Source organism: Pipistrellus hanaki (assembly GCF_964339955.1).
Source record: "Pipistrellus hanaki genome assembly, chromosome: 1".
Classification (NCBI taxonomy): domain Eukaryota; kingdom Metazoa; phylum Chordata; class Mammalia; order Chiroptera; family Vespertilionidae; genus Pipistrellus; species Pipistrellus hanaki.
In genome coordinates this window covers 189154216-189172103 of record NC_140503.1, presented here as the reverse complement: position 1 = coordinate 189172103, position 17888 = coordinate 189154216, and the positions used below count along the sequence as shown (strand labels likewise).

General features: G+C 44.2%; 1 protein-coding gene across 1 annotated transcript in view; it reads right to left on the bottom strand.

The window, feature by feature from the left end:
* Positions 1-11090: 11090 nt before the first annotated feature.
* The window catches only part of LOC311631355 (uncharacterized protein), a gene marked incomplete at its 5' end in the record, with an annotated part of 46504 nt that continues 39706 nt past the window's right edge, over positions 11091-17888 (bottom strand). The window contains one exon of the mRNA XM_084901393.1: positions 11091-11309. Coding sequence (XP_084757519.1) covers positions 11247-11309 — 63 coding nt within the window. The 3' untranslated portion in view covers positions 11091-11246. The remainder of the gene's footprint in view (positions 11310-17888) is intronic.

Sequence of the window (17888 nt, the reverse complement as noted above, 5' to 3'; positions counted from 1 at the left end):
TGATTAAATGGAGAGGGGGGGGAGATAGAAAGAAAAGATGGGTAGAATAAAACTGCACACAATCTGAAACCATTTATATTTGGCATCCAAAGAACATCTTTGTATGCATCTGCAAACTCAATTATTTCCTCCCTAACTAAAGCATTCCTTGAGCTGGCATTGAAGGTAGATTGCATTCACCATTCATTCCCTAACCAAGTGCAGAACCAGGTCACTCAGAGTGGTGGAGATAACTAACTAATACAGAAATAAAATGAATCATGGGCACTCAGAACAGAAACTAGCCTTAGAGAATATCTCGTTCCATTCCCCCACTCAATGCGGTCTTCTCTGAAACACTCAGTTCCATTCACCAGCCATACTGGGTGCCTCCAAAGTACAAGTCATTATGAAGCAGAGAATTCAAAATCAGGAATATACATCCCTGCATTCAAAGAGATTACCATCAGGCAGGGAAGATAAGACACATGAACAAAGTCCAAAATCAAGTTAAAGAGACTTAACCAGTAGCCCCTGTAGGGTCAAAGGAAAGAAAGGTCCCTCCTATAGTAGAAGAAGAAAAGAGGTGACATTGGAGATGGGCCTTAATGGGGAGATATGAACTGAACCCTTCACAATAGAGTGGGATGGAAGAGATAATAATGGGTCAGTGTATCAGGAGCACCAGATACTGATCATAATCCTTAAGCATTTATTAGGTGAATATTCTGGATTATTACCTTCCAAACCTGTCCTTCTCCTATCTGCTTCATGTAAGTAAAGGGTATGTCCATCCACCCAGCTGCTCCAGCCCAAACTAGGAGATGTCCTTGATTTGTTTCCTTCCCTCGAACCCCACATCTAAACCATCATAAAGTCCAGTCTACTCTAACCACCAAGATGTGTCTAGAATCTAACTCCTTCTCACCACCTCGATCGCCACCGACTAAGTCTAGTCCATCTTTTTTCATACTACCCTCCTACATTTGACGTGTTATTTCCACTCTTTAATTCTTTCTGGTTTATTCCCCACAGAGCAGTCTGAGTGAACTTTGTAAAAAATAAATCAGTTCATATCACCTCTCTTCCACAGTTCTTCTCCAGTGGTTTCCTCTCACATCCTATATAATAAAAGGCTAATATGCAAGTTGTCCTCTAGTGAGTTTGACCGCCTACTATGATGTGCACTGACCACCAGGAGGTGGTGCAGAATGAAGGAAGGCCTAAGGACCCTACCTGTTCATGATTTCATGCCCTGGGCCTCTAGTTAGGAATAAAATTCAAACTTCTTACCATAACATCCAAACTTCAAGGATGTGTAGGATATGACGTGTGTCTCATCTGATCTGATCTACTCTTTTCCCACTTGCCCACTATCCCTTAGCCACACTGACCCTTCTTCAACTTTTCAAGGTTTTTCTCTCCTTAGGGTCTTTGTGGACTCTATTCCTCCTGCCTAGAATGCAGATTCATGGCTTGTCCTCTCATTGCACTCAAATGTCATCTCCCCAGAGATGGCTTCACTGACCATCCAAAAGAGCCCCACCTCCATCATCTCTATCCCTTTATCCTGTTTCATTTTCTTCCTAGTACTTATTACCTAAAATCATATGTTCATTCATTGATTTATTTATTATCTGTATTAGTTTCCTATTGCAATGTAACCAATTATTACAAACTCGGTGACTTAAACAATACAAATTTACCTTACAGTCTGAAATGGGTCTCCCTGGGCTAAATCAAGGTACCAGTAGAACTGTGTTCCTTCTGGAGGCTCTGGAGGAGCCTTCATTTCCTTGCCTTTTCCATCTTGTAGAGGCGACCTGCAATCTCTGGCATGTGTCCCCCTCTGCCTTCAAAGTCAACAGCAGCAGGTCAAGTCCTTCTCCAGTGGTATCACTCTGACACTCACTACTCCATATTTTAAGGACCCAAGTGACTACATTGGGCCCACTGGTTAATTCCGGGTACTTTCCCCATTTTAAAGTCAAGGGATTAGCAACTATAATTCCATCTGCAACCTTAATTTCCCCTTCCCACTTAACATAACATATTCACCAGTTCCAGGAATTAGAAAATTTACATTTTTTTTTAGGGTGAGAGGCATTATCCTGCCTCCCCAAATATACTAGAATATACATTTCACGGGGGAGCCAGAACCAGGTCTTCATCACCATTCTCCTACACTCGGCACATAGCAATATATATTATTCCATATATGTTTCTTTAAAAAATTCTCAAGGACAACCTACTTGTTCATTGCACCAACATACTATTCAAATAGCTTCACAGATATAATCTCCATTTCACTCACACAACTACGCTATGAAAAAAGGGCAGTAACTATCCCCATCTTATATTTGAGGAAATGGAGGCACAGAGAGGTTAAATAATGTGCCTAAGGTCACATAGTAAGTGTCAGAAGCCAGGGCATAAGCTGAAGCAAACACTAAGGTCTATGCTATTTTTATTTTTATTTTATTTTTTTACTTTTTATTTTTAGAGAGAGAGGAAGTGAGAAGAATAGAGAGATAGAAACATCGATGAAAAAGAAACAACATCTTGTGCCCTGACTGGGAATTGATCCAATGACCTCTTGGCTCATGGGTCAGTGCTCAACCACTGAGCCACATTGGCTAGATGGCCCGTGCTCTTAACTACTGTCCTATGACCCCCTCATAAGGGAGCTATGGAGAGGAGAAGGTGGGGCCCTACTTGAATAAACTTGGCCTACCAGGTAAGCAGAGGGAGAATGGCATTCTCCTTGACATATGGCTATTCCGCGTCTGTCTAGATACTGTCTGTCTAGAAACTCACTGATTTGATGGGGAATTTTATTTCAGTCTTTCCGCCAGGATAACTTTGGGTCCAACTAACCTCAGCTCCCCACGGGCTCCTGAGAATACTTTCAAGTAAGTGCAAACCCTTTCCTTTGTCTTGAGTAGGCCTCCTACGTAGCATCCCTCTGTGCTTTTCTACTCTGGCAAACTGGCTGGGCCTTGAAGAAACTCAGGAACCACCACCACAACCTTTGCTTCAAGAACAGATTTCTGGCCGAAACCGGTTTGGCTCAGTGGATAGAGCGACGGCCTGAGGTACCGGGTTCGATTCTGGTCAAGGGCATGTACCTTGGTTGCAGGCACATCCCCAATAGGGGGTGTGCAAGAGGCGACTGATCGATGTATCTCTCTCATCCATGTTTCTAACTCTCTATCCCTCTCTCTTCCTCTCTGTAAAAACTCAATAAAATATATTTATTAAAAAAAAAAAAAAAGAATAGATTTCTGTAGCCTTTTCCCTGAATCTCACCTGGCTCACTGAAAAACCAAAGACCCCTCCACACAAACAAAACTGCTTCCCCCCGAACTCAGCACCCAGAATGTATCAGAGGAAGGACAGTAGGTGAGAGCCTTTTATAACCATTTCTCTCAGTGCCCCCAAATCTTCATCTCCCAAGCCGAGAGAGGGGGTGGGCGAGGCATTGTTCTAAGAGGACTCCATTGTGTGATGAACACCAGGGCCCCTCCCTCAGGAGGCTGGAAAGGAGAATGGAGAGTGGGTGGCCAGCAGGCAGTACTTTTCTTTTTTTTGGCAAATAATCCAGAAAATGGATAATTCCCAGAAACATAATCAAGTTAGCAACCCATGCGTAATTTGGCAAAGTGCTTGCTAGTCCAAGAATGACTTAAATTGCTTGTGGGATTCTTTTAAAGGAAAATTGACTTAGTTGTGCTAATAAGGATGTCCCTAGGAGACAAATTTTTCAAAGAGTTTTAAGACAATTAAGACTGAGAGTTAAAGTATTATCTATAGGTCTGTGTCATAACAGCTGGTCACAGTACATTACCTCCCCTTTAATGACCTAGCTACAGTACCCATGGACTCATTATCTCTCTCTCTCTCTCTCTCTCTGTCTCTCTCTCTCTCTGTCTCTCTCTCTCTCTCTCTCTCTCTCTCTCTCTCTCTCTCTGTCTCTCTCTCTCTCTCTCTCTCTCTCTGTCTCTCTCTCTCTATCTCTGTCATTTCATTTATATAAACACTTTCATACTTCCTCCTAATATTTCCCAATTGCCCAGGAATCCTCCCAGCCTTTCTTCTTAAGGTGGTACCCCAGCCTCAACACTTTACTTTGGGCAAATTATTTCACTTCTCTGAGCTGCTCTTTCTGTGTATGAAACAGGCATAATAGTACCTAACACATGCTCAATATTGATCATCAACTATGCACCTAACATTGTTCTAGGCACTGAGGACACAACAATCAAACACACACACACACACACACATACACACACACACACACACACACACACACACACACACATGAAATCTCAGCTTTCAGGAAGCTTACATTCTCGTGGGGAAGATGCGGGTTGCAAACAAACAAAGAAGATAATTTTAGGTAAGTGGTATTAAAAGTAAAACACAGTAATATGATAGAAATTTAGAGAGAAAGTGTGAAAGGAAAGGCCACAGAATTTGGCTGCTGAGGCTAGCTGTGATTTAGACTCAAAGATAGCCATGGGTGGTTTGGCTCAGTGGATAGAGCATTAGCCTGTGAACTGATGGATCTCAGGTTCAAGGGCACATGCCTAGGTTGGGGGTTCGATCCCCAGTAGGGGGCATGCAGGAGGCAGCCAATGATTCTCTTTCATCATTGATGTTTCTATCTTTCTCTCCCCCTCTCCCTTCCTCTCTAAAATCAATAAAAAAATATATTTTTTAAGAAAAGATAGCCATGATAATCCTTGCCTCCTAGTATTCCTGCCCTTATCTGGTATGTGCTAACCACGATAACCAATAGGATGTTGTGGAAATGATTGTGCATGACTTCCAAAGATAGGCCATAAAAGACACTGCAGCTTCCACCTCACTCTCTCTTGGATCATTCACTCTGAGGGAAGCCAGCTCTCTCATGGACGATTCTATGGTGAGGTGGTGATGGAAGAAGTCTCATCAATAGCCAATGCTGACCTGCCATGTTGAAAGTGATGATGGCAGCCCCAGCACATTCATAAAAGAAAAGAAAAAAAAAGAAAAAAGAAAAAAAAAAAAAACAGCCACAACCAGTCAGCCAAGATGCTCTGGAATTCTCGGCCCACAGAAACTACAAGACTGTAAATCTTTATTGTTGCTTTAAGCTGGTAGGATTTGAAGGCATTTGTTACACGGCAGTAGATAACTGATGCAGGGAGCTGTAAATAGGGTGGTCAGTAAAGGCTTCAGGGAGTTTCACTGAGTCTAAGTTATTGTGAAGATTAAATGAATAAAGCATACAAAGCACCTAGCTTTTAGTGAATGCTCAGTAAACATTATGGTTATTTTTTAAATATATTTTATTGATTTTTTACAGAGAAAAAGAGGGAGGGATAGAAAGCTAGAAACATCAATGAGAGAGAAACATTGACCAGCTGCCTCCTGCACACCCCCTACCGAGGATGTGCCCACAACCAATGTACATGCCCTTGACCGGAATGGAACCTGGAACCCTTCAGTCCACAGACCAACACTCTATCCACTGAGCCAAACCGGTTTCAGCCATTATGGTTATTTTTATTATTTGTGATGAAATTAGTCTTCACCCACATCTCTTATATTACAGAAGAGGGCCTTGGGATCTAGGTAATTTCAGACATTTTTCCGTATCACACAAAGCAAGGGCTGCCCAACCCAGTTGGAAAGGCAGATCCCCAAGTTTCTACCACAACTGAAGCCAAGCCTTTCTTCTCATACACTCCGTCTCTTCCCTCCTTGCACAGAACCTATTGAAGTGAGTATGAGGCAAGTCTGTCCACAAATAAGACGACTGAATCTGATCTACGGCCCTTGGTAGACAGAGCCGGGGACAGAGAGAAAGTGAGTGTGGCATGTTCGAGAAAAGCTATTCCATGGTCATCCCATGATGACCCCCTTCAGAACACAATGGTCGTGGCCAGATGAGCATTTCCAAGTTTATGTAAAATGCTCCCTTCTTTGCTAAACAGCTGGGAACCCAACAGCTGTTTTTAATATTGTGATGCTAATCACCTGAAAGGCCATGAGAGAAGGAAAGAGAGAAAGGCCAACTGCACACAAAGCCCATGAGTCTATCTGTGCCTCAGCCTAAGAGATGTTCTTAGGACAAGCTCGCTTCCCGTATTCTGTTTTCCGCAGGGTCAGGGATGTGGCCACTTTCCTCTCTTGATGGCCACCACACCCATTCTCCCTTCTGTCCTCTCCACCCCCATGACCAGCTGTGGAGCAGCACGTGTCCCCGTACTTCCCTCTTTCCTTGTGTGCCTCAAAAATAAGGTCATGGGCCTCGCTTGTTATAACAAATTCACTAGTCACAATTGAAAAATAAGTAACAGGCAGAGAAAATAACTAAATTCAGGCAAGTGACAAAGACTCTCTCGATGTGACCATGTAACTCCCTCACTTAAAACTTTTCACTCCAGCCCTAGCTGATTTGGCTCAGTAGGTAGAATTTGGCCCGTGGACTGAAAGGTCCTGGGTTTGAATCCGGTCAAGGGCTCATATCTCCCAGCCCTGATAGGAGACAACCAAACAATGTCTTTCTCACACATCACTGTCTCTCTCTCTCTCTCTCTCTGGCTTCCACTCTATATAAAAATCAATAGAAAAAAAAATATCCTCAGGTGAGGATCTCTTAAAATAACACTTTTCACTTTACATCACCTACAGAATAAAGCCCAAGCTCTTTAAGAAGGAACACAAAGTTCTCCAACTCTTGCTTAGCCACGTGCTCTTGAATCTTACTTGTCCCTTTGTGCCCCATTTTCTTCTAATGTGAAAGGATTGCAGTAAGAATGAAATTAGTTAATACATAGGAAACCTTAAATCAATATCTGGCATATAGTAAATGTTTAATAAATGTTACCTATTACTACTATTAATACTCTCATCATTATTATGAACTAGAGATCTGGTGCACAATATTTGTGCCCTAGGGGTGTAAGTGGGAGGTGGGTTACCACAGACTTGTCTGCGCCCTCTGGCAATCTGGGACCTCTTGATGGATGTCCGTCTGCTGGCTTAGGCCCGCTCCCCAGCAGGCAGACATCCCTCTCACATTCCAGGACCTCTTGCTTCGTACCACCTGCCTGCTCGCTGCTCCTTAGTGCTGACATGGAAGCGGGAGAGGCTCCTACCACTGCCACTGTGCTCACCAGTCATGACCCAGCTTCTGGCTGAGCAGTGCTCCCCATATGGGAGCATTGAGCATCTTCCCCCTGGTGGTAAGTGCATATTATAGCAACCAGTCATTCCATCATTCGGTCAATTTACATATTAGGCTTTTATTATATAGGATATCTCTACAATATTATCCATTACTCTTTGCCTTACACTTGAAGATCCCTTACATATGTACCACACTGTTAGTCACCTCCATGCTTCTTTGCTCTCTTCCCCCAAGCCTAGACCGCTTCAGACCTTCCCTCAAGACTGGCTTAATCTAGGTCTTTAGAGAAGATTCTACTCCAGAAAACCTTCTTTGGGGAGCATTCTATGGCATCCTCTCATCACTCCAGGCTGGCTTAGGTCCCATCTTCTGTTCCTATAGCGTCCTATGCATTAATCCATCATTAAGAATGTGTGTGTGTGTGTGTGTGTGTGTGTTTTATCCTCACCCGAGGATGTGTTTGTTGTTGTTTTTATTACTATTTATTTGAAAGAGAGAGAGAAACATTGATGTGAGAGATAAACATCAATTGGCTGCCTCCTGTACACACCCCAATCAGGGATCAAACCCACAATCTAAGTATGTGCTCTGACCAGGAATCAAACCTGCAACATTTAGGTGTATGGGATAATGCTCCAACCAACTAAGCCACCCAGCCAGGGCTATGTGTATATTTTGATTATCTGTAACTGTGTAACAACCTGCTCCAAAACTTAATGGACTACACCAACAGCCATTTTATTTGCTAATAATCCTATGGGTGAAGAATTTAGGTAAGGCTTGGTTTGGCAATGCTTCTGCTTGATGTGGCAACAGCTGAGGTTATTCACCTGGCTCATTCAGCTAGCCACTTGGCCAAAGAGAAGGCCCATGAAGGTTTCATTCACTTGTGTTGCTTCAGTGCCCCTCTCACACTCTCACTCCATGTCGCTAGCTTGGGCTTCCTTCACAGCATGGAGTTCCTAGAGTAATTAGGCTCCTTACATGGTGCTGGCTTCCAAACAAACATAGTCTAAGAGTGGCAAAAACCAATACTATAGATCTCTTGAGGCCCATTCTCAAATGTTACACAACATTGCTTCCACCACATCCTATTGGTCAATGCTAGTGGCAGGACAAGCCCAAATTCAAGGGAAGGAGTAAAAATAATGTGTAGCCATCTTGCAATCACCACCATAGGTCCCTCTCCTGACCTCCTGGAAGGCAAGCAGAGACTTTCATCGGTCTTGGTGTCCCAAGCACCTCATTGGGAAGAGCGCCTGGCATAGAGTAGGTGCTTAACAAGTTGTTGTGAACTGAACTCCCACACACACACACACAGGCGAGCTCCCAAGGAGGATGAGCCAGACCAACAAAACCCTGGAGACCGCCCCACTCTGCCGGGAGCTGCCAATGCCTCCCACCCACAACCTCTGCTTTTTGTCAAATTCGTCTTCAGTTTGTTCCTGGCACAACAGGTGTGCAAGCAACGCCAAAGTCACTAATCAAGTACCAGTGTCTCTGACCAGCTTTACCGCGGATGAAGGGCAGATGTGAGAGAAGTGTAGTTGGAATGTTCCACACGCCTATCTGAAAAAAACAGATAAAATATGAAATGTATCTATGTAAACATTTCCAATCTGAGTGCTGTGGGGATCCAGAGCATCCCCATCCAAGAGGACTTTCAAATCTCCTTATTTGGTAAAGAAAAAAAAAACAGAAAAAAAAAAAAAACTCTCCCCCCCAAACCTCATGCAAACAGCAATAAAAGCCAGTGCTAGCCCAGTGGCTCTCACTCCTGACCTCCCTAGAAAAAAATCCCATTGTTGTTGCCCAGGGCTTATGGCAGCAGCCTGAGATTACTGCAAGGATGCCAACCACCCAAGACCAGATGCCAGGGGCAGAGCCATGGGGCGGTGAAGGGATGAGGGTGAGTCAGCTCAGACCACCAGCAGTTGTCTGTGGGGAGAATGTCCAGGTCTTTTTTACAGCCAGCCCTGGCACAAGCCTCCATTTTTAATGAACAAACCATTGGGAGAAAAACAAACACAACTTTAAATTATCTGAGGAAGCAGGTTTGCCTCTCTGTTCACCTTAGTGGTCCATGTCCTTGCCAACATGATGGACCAGGTGGGTTCCCACCCAGCTGAAGGTACCCAGGGGCACAATGATAGACAGAGCCCACCTGGCACCCAACCAGAGGGAGGAAGCAGCTCTTCTTTCCTCACTGTAGCTGAGGACAACTTGGCAGATGCTAGCCATCCTAAAGAGAATCGCTTATACAATTTAAGAGTGTTCTGGACCCATGAAAAAGTGGCCCACTTAGCAACTCTCTAGAATCCCTGAGAGTGAAAAGTATTGCCTAAGTCGCCATCTTGTCTTCTGATGAGGCAACCAAGGGTATATAATAGAAGACCCTGCAGGGGCAGGGAAAACAGAAACCCCTTTCATTCCCATTACACACTGGGCAGAATTCTGGCAGCTGCAACACATTGGAAGTCTGGTTGGGAGGGGTCATGTTTCACATTCCCCAGGTTACCATTATTATTTTTCAATGTTCATTTTCCCCTAAGAAACCAGGTTATACTGTAAGAGACCCATGTCAAACATCAATGTTTCCAACCAAAGGATATCCGGTGAAAACCTATAACATACCAGGCTCTGTTTCAGGCCAGAGATCCAGGCAAAGAACCTCTACCATGGTCCCTGTCTGCTGCAGCTTTGTCTGGAAGCAAGGACTTCCAGAAGGACACTTGGTCTAATTAGCATAATTATGCTTTTATTATTATTATAGATTTTTATTGACTTCAGAGAGGAAAAGAGAGGGAGGCAAGTTAGAAACATCCATGAAAGAGAAGCATTGATCAGCTGCCTCTTGCATGCCCCCACCTGGACGGCTAATCGTGTCCTGGCCTCCCCCTGCCATCCCCCCTCTGGACTTCATTTGTGCATGAATTCGTGCACCGGGCCTCTAGTTAAATACATCAATCAATAGATTCTCTAGTTAAATATATCAATCAATAAATTCAAGGAACCCAAAACTGGTTAAACAAAGAAAAACTTATATACTTTATATAAAATCTGTTACAGGCCATAAACAAAGAAAATATCTTAAAAACAGTCAGAGGAAAATACATAGATTGCCATCAAAGGAGCAATCATTAGACTGACAGCTACTTTCTCAACAGCAATATTGGAAGCCAAAAGACGATTGAATAATTGCTTCAAAATGCTGAAAGAAAATAACTGCCAACTTTGAATTCTATGCCTAAAATATATATGAAATTTTCAGACAAATCAAAACAGAGAGAATTCATTTTTAACATATCTGAACTAATATATTATAGCTTTCAGGTAAAAGGAAATTATTCCAGGTAGAAGGCCAGATATGCAAGAATAAATGATAAATATAAATAAATATTGACTATATAAAACAATAAAAATAATGTCTTGAGAAGAATTATATAGAAAATTATTATACATTGCAAGAGAATTAAGTTGGGAGTGTAATAGAGTTATGTGTTTTAAAGGCCACGCATTGTCCAGGAAGAGGGAAAAGAGCCAAGTAATATTGTATTTATTTTATAAATCAAATATGCATATTACAATATCTAGTGTAACCACTACAAGAATTTACAGGGTTGGAATAACTTTCTAAAACTTTTAGTCAAGGCAAATGAAAGCAAGAAATGAAATACAGAACAAGCAGTACAAGTTGAAAAACTAAGATGGTAGATTTCCAACCCAGAAATATCAGAAATTAGATTAGGTGTAAATATTTAACTTTGCCGATCAAAAGACAAAGATTGTCATGCTGAATTACATTAAATTGTATGTGCTATTTATAAAAGACAAATCTAAAACATGAGAATTCCCAAAGGCATAATAATATCACCTATCCTTTTCCATAACCAACTTCTTCCCAATCCTGAGCATACACATTCTTTGGCTTCTCTTACTTCATCCAAAATATGCCATCAGTTGAGTGATTGTACCTAGGACATGTTGCTTCTGTTTTCTTCTCCACATCTGGATGAAACAAGATTCTTGACGGTGACTGTGACAAAATTATGTTGCTCTCTTCAAGATCTGCCCCTGCCTCCATTCATTGTTTCTGGACCAACCTGGGGTTAGGTCTAGAGGCAGCCCAAGTGGAGAAATACAGTGCCTGGTGAAGAAAACATCCTCAGATGTGAGAGTGATTTCAAGAGTAATAGACAAGAGTGGAGGAGGTGAGCAGAATACAAAGGCGAGGGAGGGGTTACTGACTTGGGAACCCTCCTCAGAGTTAGAATTAGTGTGTTTCTGAATGGCACCTTGAACCTTGGGCAGGATAGTGCCTTACAGTAAATGACAGGGAGGGGCTGCAGTACCTTGGAAGAAAATTGAAGGGGTCAGAATGTTCATGGACACAGGAATGTTAGAACAAACTTACCATGTGACACTTATGAGGAGGATTCAGAGGACATTTCTTTCACTGGGCAATAACGAATAGATCAGTGAGAGACAACCACATCTTTGAGATGCTTGGTGATGACTGTCCACTGAAGGCCAGGGTAAGAATAGGTGACTCTGCCATATTTCTGGGCTCCCCAGTCTCAATGGGAATGATAAGGGGATTCCAGAATAGCAAGAGCCGGATGCTGGTACTTAACCATAAGAGTGAAAATAGACACAAACCGCAACAGGCAACCAGGCCAGAAGCACAAGTAGAGTGCCTTCCATCACAGAAGTTCTGATAATGGCTTGTAGACTATGGTGGTCCTAGGAGTGAGACAGGTGCCTAACCAATACGGATGTTACATGACTGTAAAACAAGGAAATAAACCAAGAGCCATCGAGGAGAAAGCTGATGTGTCCATCATTTCCAGATCAGAGCCAGTTCTTAGCTCCAAAGCCTGGGTCCCCTGAGAAAGAAACCTGCAGTGCCTCTCACACTAGTGATGTTTTTAGGAGTTCAATGATCTAAGGTATGTCAGAACATCCCCTGCGAGATATGGAACAAGTTATTATACCTTGGGCTTTCTGCCACAAAAAAAGAAAATCCAACACTTGTTGAGCCCCGTTGGGTTTTTGAAGAAACATAAACTATGATAGGGACTACTGCTCAACCCTAGGTATTGGGTAATTTAGGACACTCATGGTTCTGAGAGGGCTCTGCAGTAGATCCAGACTACCATGCAAGAGCCCTTGGCTCCTATGAACCGGCAGACCCAGTGATGCTAAAGCTCTCTGTGACAGATAGGGATGCTGTGCAGAGTCCTTGGCAAGCCCCAGTGGGAGAGTCATAGGATAGTCTCCTGGGATTTTCTGGAGCTGCCTTCGTCAGAGGAGAACAACTTGCTGTTTGGAAAGCCGCTCCTGGTATACTATTGAGCCCTATTAGATTCTAGCATTTCTCCCGCCTTCAACTGTCTCAGTTTGTTTGCTTTCCTTCGTAATGAAATTTCTTGAAAGAATTGTCTAATCTTCACTATCTCCACTTATTTTTTCATTCTGTTTTAAAACAGACTTTCACTCCCACCCCCCACCCCCCGCCCCAATTCCACTAAAACTGCTTTTGTGAAACTCCCCAATGACCTCCATGTTCCAAATCCAATGGCTAATTTTAAGTCCTCGTCATACTTGATCTATCAGCTGCATCTGACCCAGTTGGACACACCCTCCTTGAGATAGTTTCTCCCCCTGCTCCCTGGGACACCACTCTCTCTTCCTGTCTCACTGGTTCCTCCTCACATGCCTACCCACTAATGTTGGAGTCTCCAAAGTTCCGTCATGGATTGTTTTTCCTCTCCACCCATATACTCTCTTCCTAGGTGACTTCATCCCACCTAGAGCTTTATTTTTTATGTGTTTCCCATTCCCGAATTCATATCTGTAGGCCCACTCTCTCTTCCAAACATCAGGCTCATACATCCAACAGTCTATGGACCTCTCTGCTAGTTGTCTATCTCAGACTTAACAATTCCAAACCCAATTGTGGGTCCCCTACTTCCAGACCTGTTCCTCCACCAGCCTTCCCCACCTTAGCAAACAGCTATTCTAGTCCTCCAGCTGCTCAGACCCAAAACCCTGACTGATCTTTGCTTCTTTTGTTCAAGATTCATCAGGAAATCTTGCCAGCTATTTCTTCAAAATATTTATCAATAGAATCTGATAAATCTTCAGCTCAAAGTATTATCTTTGCTTGACCAGATTATTGTATCCTGTTTCTATGATTCCATCTCTGCCCTCTTCAATTAATTTTCAAAACAGCAGCCAGAATGAGCCCGTCTTACCTCAGCTTGAAAATCTTCCACAACCCTCACTATAAAATTCAAAGCCCATGCAGTGACCCTCAACGTCCCTCCAGGTCTGCTCGGCCTCTGCCTCCGACTCCCCTCTGACCTCACCTCCCCCACATCCCCGAACCCTCTCTGGACATGTTTCTATCTTGGACATGCTCCCTTCTGTTGGCCTCAGGGTTACTCCCTCACTTCTGCTCCACATCCCACTTCCCCAATAATACTGCCTCCCCTCTACCGCTTGTACCCCTCTATGTTTTTCTTCATGATATGTCCCCCACTTGACATATTATACAATAGACTGATTTTATTGTCTTCCCCAACCCAGTAGATTGTCAGTTCTGAAAGAACAAGAGTTCATTTAATTTGTCCATCTCCAGCCTTTCCAATGGTGGCTAGAATGATTAAAGGTTCAATCGTTTTTGTTGAGAGCGTGTATAAATATCAGGTCCTTTGCTAGACCTAGAGTATAGAAGGGGAGGTATAGATCAAAATGAATCAGACCTTTAGAAGCTCCCAGTTTGTTGCACTTTCCCACAGCACGGGCCATATACCTTCACAGGCCACCAGAAATAGTTATAACCGGCGAAATGCAATCAAACATACCGAATAACTGATGCCCTTGCCCTTACTCCTAGCTATTGGTATTGTTTTTGAACTTCAGATATCACCTTATTTCAAAGATTTAACATGGGTCCATCCATTACTATAGCAATTCAGACATTATCGCCCAAATCCACCTATATTTTCTACTCTCGGTGAAGTGGGACAATTCTGTGTGGCCAGGTCTGGTTTTACAGATAGACAGCAAGAATCCCTAGATGCCTGAGTGACACATCCACCCCTCTCCCTCCAGCTCCCTCAAAAATCTCCCCTACCCTGGCTCAGCAGAACCTGAAATTACACAATTTGGATTTCAGTGACCTCTGAAAAAAGCAAGCCACGCCCCAGGGAGAGCTGCAAACAAAAGCTTTCCTAAGCCAGATTCCTTGTTGACACTGCTCTCTGGTTACACCCCACGCATAAAAAGGAGGAAATTAAGTCTTCAAAACAAGTGCGTCCCCACTTCTGTCTGACCCCAGCAGAATCCCTTCCCCCCACTCCATCCTCCACAGGAGGCACAGTGAGGTCCAAAACACCAATGCTGCTGCCCGGGAGGCATTTTCGGGTTACACCCTATATATAGCTAAAGTAACTTATAGGTTCCATCTCCTGTTAGGCGCCTGGGGGAGATTTTAAAGCCTTAAACAACTTCTTTCAAGCATGCCCTGGTGTGAATCCCCTTTCCTATCTCAAACCCTTTCATGGCCCGGACCTCAGGAGTCACCTTTCAGAAGAATCTGGCCACTCCCAGCCCCGCTCTCTTTCAGCCTCTTCACAAAGCAGGCTTAGTCCAAGGGCCCCGCTCTGCCCTGAAGAGGCAAGGCCACAGGCTGACATCTCATGAGCGATAAATTACCTTGCACCCAGAATTCCAGAGAGGCTTTTCCTTAGACCCTGCGACATTTCCAGGGGTGTGAGTCTCCTGTGGCCAGGGTCAGAGGACACAGATGCTGGGCCTGGATGAAGCGCCTCCCACACACACACCAACAGCAGATTTCATTCATTCCCCCTGAAATCTGTTCCCATCCTTCTCAACTCGACATCCCACGTGGCCTTGGACCAGGCATAAGAAGTAGCAGTACTTGTCTTTCCCAGCTTGGGCTGTTGGACTCATTTATGTCAACCAATGGCACCCTTTTTACATAGAAGACTGCGGTCCAGAGAGTGGAGGCCATGTGCGAAGGGCAAAGAACCTGTTAGGGTCAGAGGGGGCGGGAAGTCCTGACTTTCAGACCCACACCAGGCTCCTCAGTGGAAAGCCACCTCCTCACATGCATTCCTGGGTATTTCTCTCTTCCTGTCTCTCTCTCTTGTTCTACCTTTTGAATGTTTCTAAGGGAGGTATGTCTTTCAGGGTCTCCAACCAGGTCCAACCTACATCCCATTAACTCCCCCCTTATTCCACTTAAAAAACTCCCAGCTGCCAAAACCGGTTTGGTTCAGTGGATAGAGTGTCGGCCTGCGGACTCAAGGATCCCGGGTTTGATTCCAGTCAAGAGCATGTACCTTGGTTGTGGGCACATCCCCAGTAGGAGGTGTGCAGGAGGCAGCTAATCGATGTTCCTCTCTCATCGATGTTTCTAACTTTTATCTTTCTCCCTTCTTCTCTGTAAGAAATCAATAAAATATTTAAAAAAAAAAAAAAAAAAAAAAAAAGCTCCCAGCTTCGTTCCCCAGCAACCTCAGCCCCCGGCTAGGTCAGACCCCTCCACTCTTCCCTTCTCGCCTTCAGCATGAATGACTCTGGAGTCCCTAAAGTGTGTCTGTGGCCAGCACCTCATGGATGATCATGTGACGCTGTCTGGAAGGTGGGTTCTCATCTTCATTTTCACAAATGCAGAGGCTGAGAGGCCAATGAGGGGCTTGTCTGCAGGGCCCCACGGGTAAGTCACAGAGCTCAGAGGTAGGGCTTCTTCCCCCACCTCTGCTTCAAGGGTCTTTCATTTGAGGAAGGGTGTTGTTTTAGCCACACCCTTTCCTGACATTATCTTTTTTAATTATCTTTTTTTAAGAAATTAAATTGTAAACTGCTACTCATCTGTTTATCAGATCTAGTCTTCTTTACCCAAAACTCCTGGTCCGTCAGCAAGAATAGACTGTGAAGGGGAAAGAACCACAGAGGCCAACGCCCAAGAGAGCCACATATGCACAAGCCTGCCCCTCGCAGCTGCAAGTCTCTCTCTCTCTCTCTCTCTCTCTCTCTCTCTCTCTCTCTCTCTCCACACACACACACACAAACACACACACACACACACACACACATTCTTGGCCCCAGCACCATTATATGTGCCATTATATATGTTCTTTCCAGGAATGAAATGCCTCATAGCAAATGAGAAAGAAGTCATTTTACCACATCACCACCTCCTCCTTCCACAAGCTCCACTAAAATCCCACTTTCTGCATACCTGCTGAAAACAGGGGCTACCTAAGCAACTCAGAATAAATGAGGAAAACTCAGCATCTCCTAGAATGGACATTTCACAAAAGAGTAAACCCATCTCACATCCTCTTTTGTTTGTCACACACACACACACCGAGCGGGAGTGGGATCTAGATTCTGTTTGTTTCAATCTGGAATTCAAATGACAGGCACCAGCCTTCCCATCTCATCATGAGTGCCTGGGAGAAGCCGTGGTGTGCAGCAGGTGGGGGCAGAGCTGTCTGTAAAGAACCAAAAGAGAACTGCAGAAACTGGAAAGCCCACACTCCTGCAGTATCTAAACTGGTCGAGAAACTGTGGCCTGCGAGCCTGCAGCCGCGCTTACAGGGACCTGAGTGGCCCTGGAGGGCAGAGCTATCTGCTGAATCCTGTGAAGGGCAGGCACAGTCTACAGATCGGAGGTTCGATGTGGGAAGGTGCCAAGTATGTAACAAAACTCAATTGAAGGAAGCCAACTTTAAGATCAGAGCTCAAACCTGATACCGGAGGCAGCAAATTCCATAGGATTTAGGTATAAAAGGAGAATTGCCATATATTTTCCCCCTATGAATTAAATACTGAGTAGGAAAAAGTAGCATCATATTTTCCTTTTCACTGAGCATATTGTCTCTTCAAAAACAAAATTCTTTTGTATACCATTTAGTTCTCCAAATGTATCAAAATCAGTGCTGTCTTCATCAAAATAAAAACAGATTGATTTTGTTTACAGAATGTTTGCAGAAACATGTATCTTTAAAGTCCAAATATAAAATGAAGCAGCCAGAAATATCCTAACATTAAGACAACACAATCCTAACCTAAATCACAGTTTTGCCTATTTGAATCTTCAGATTGACTGGTGGAATGGATTGGGGAAGTTGTAAAGGAATAATTTGTATGCCTATACAGTGTGCTAGGCACTGTTGAGGTTCCTTACAGACATATCTAATCCTCACAGCAGTACTGTGAGTTATTATTATTCCTACTAGAGGCCTGGTGCACAAAATTCATGCACTGGGGAGGTGTCCCTCAGCCCTGCCTGCACTCTCTCCAATCTGGAACCCCTCAGAGGATGTCTAACTGCCAGGATGTCCCTGCCACAGGGATTGGGCCTAAACCGGCAGTCGGACACCCCTCTCACAGTCCAGGAGTGCTGGCTCCCAACTGCTTACCTGCCTGCCAGCCTGATTGCACCTTACCACTCCCCTGCCAGCCTGATTGACACCTAATTGCTCCTCTGCTGGCCCAATTGCCCCCAACTGCCCTTCCCTACCATCCTGGTACCCCCAACTGCCCTCCCCTGCTGACCTGGTCATCCCTAACTGCCCTCCCCTGCAGGCCTGGTCCCCCCCTAACTGTCCTCCCCTGTAGGCCTTGTCCCTTTCAACTGCCCTCCCACAACTACCTCCCCTGATCTCCCACAACTACTTCTCCTACT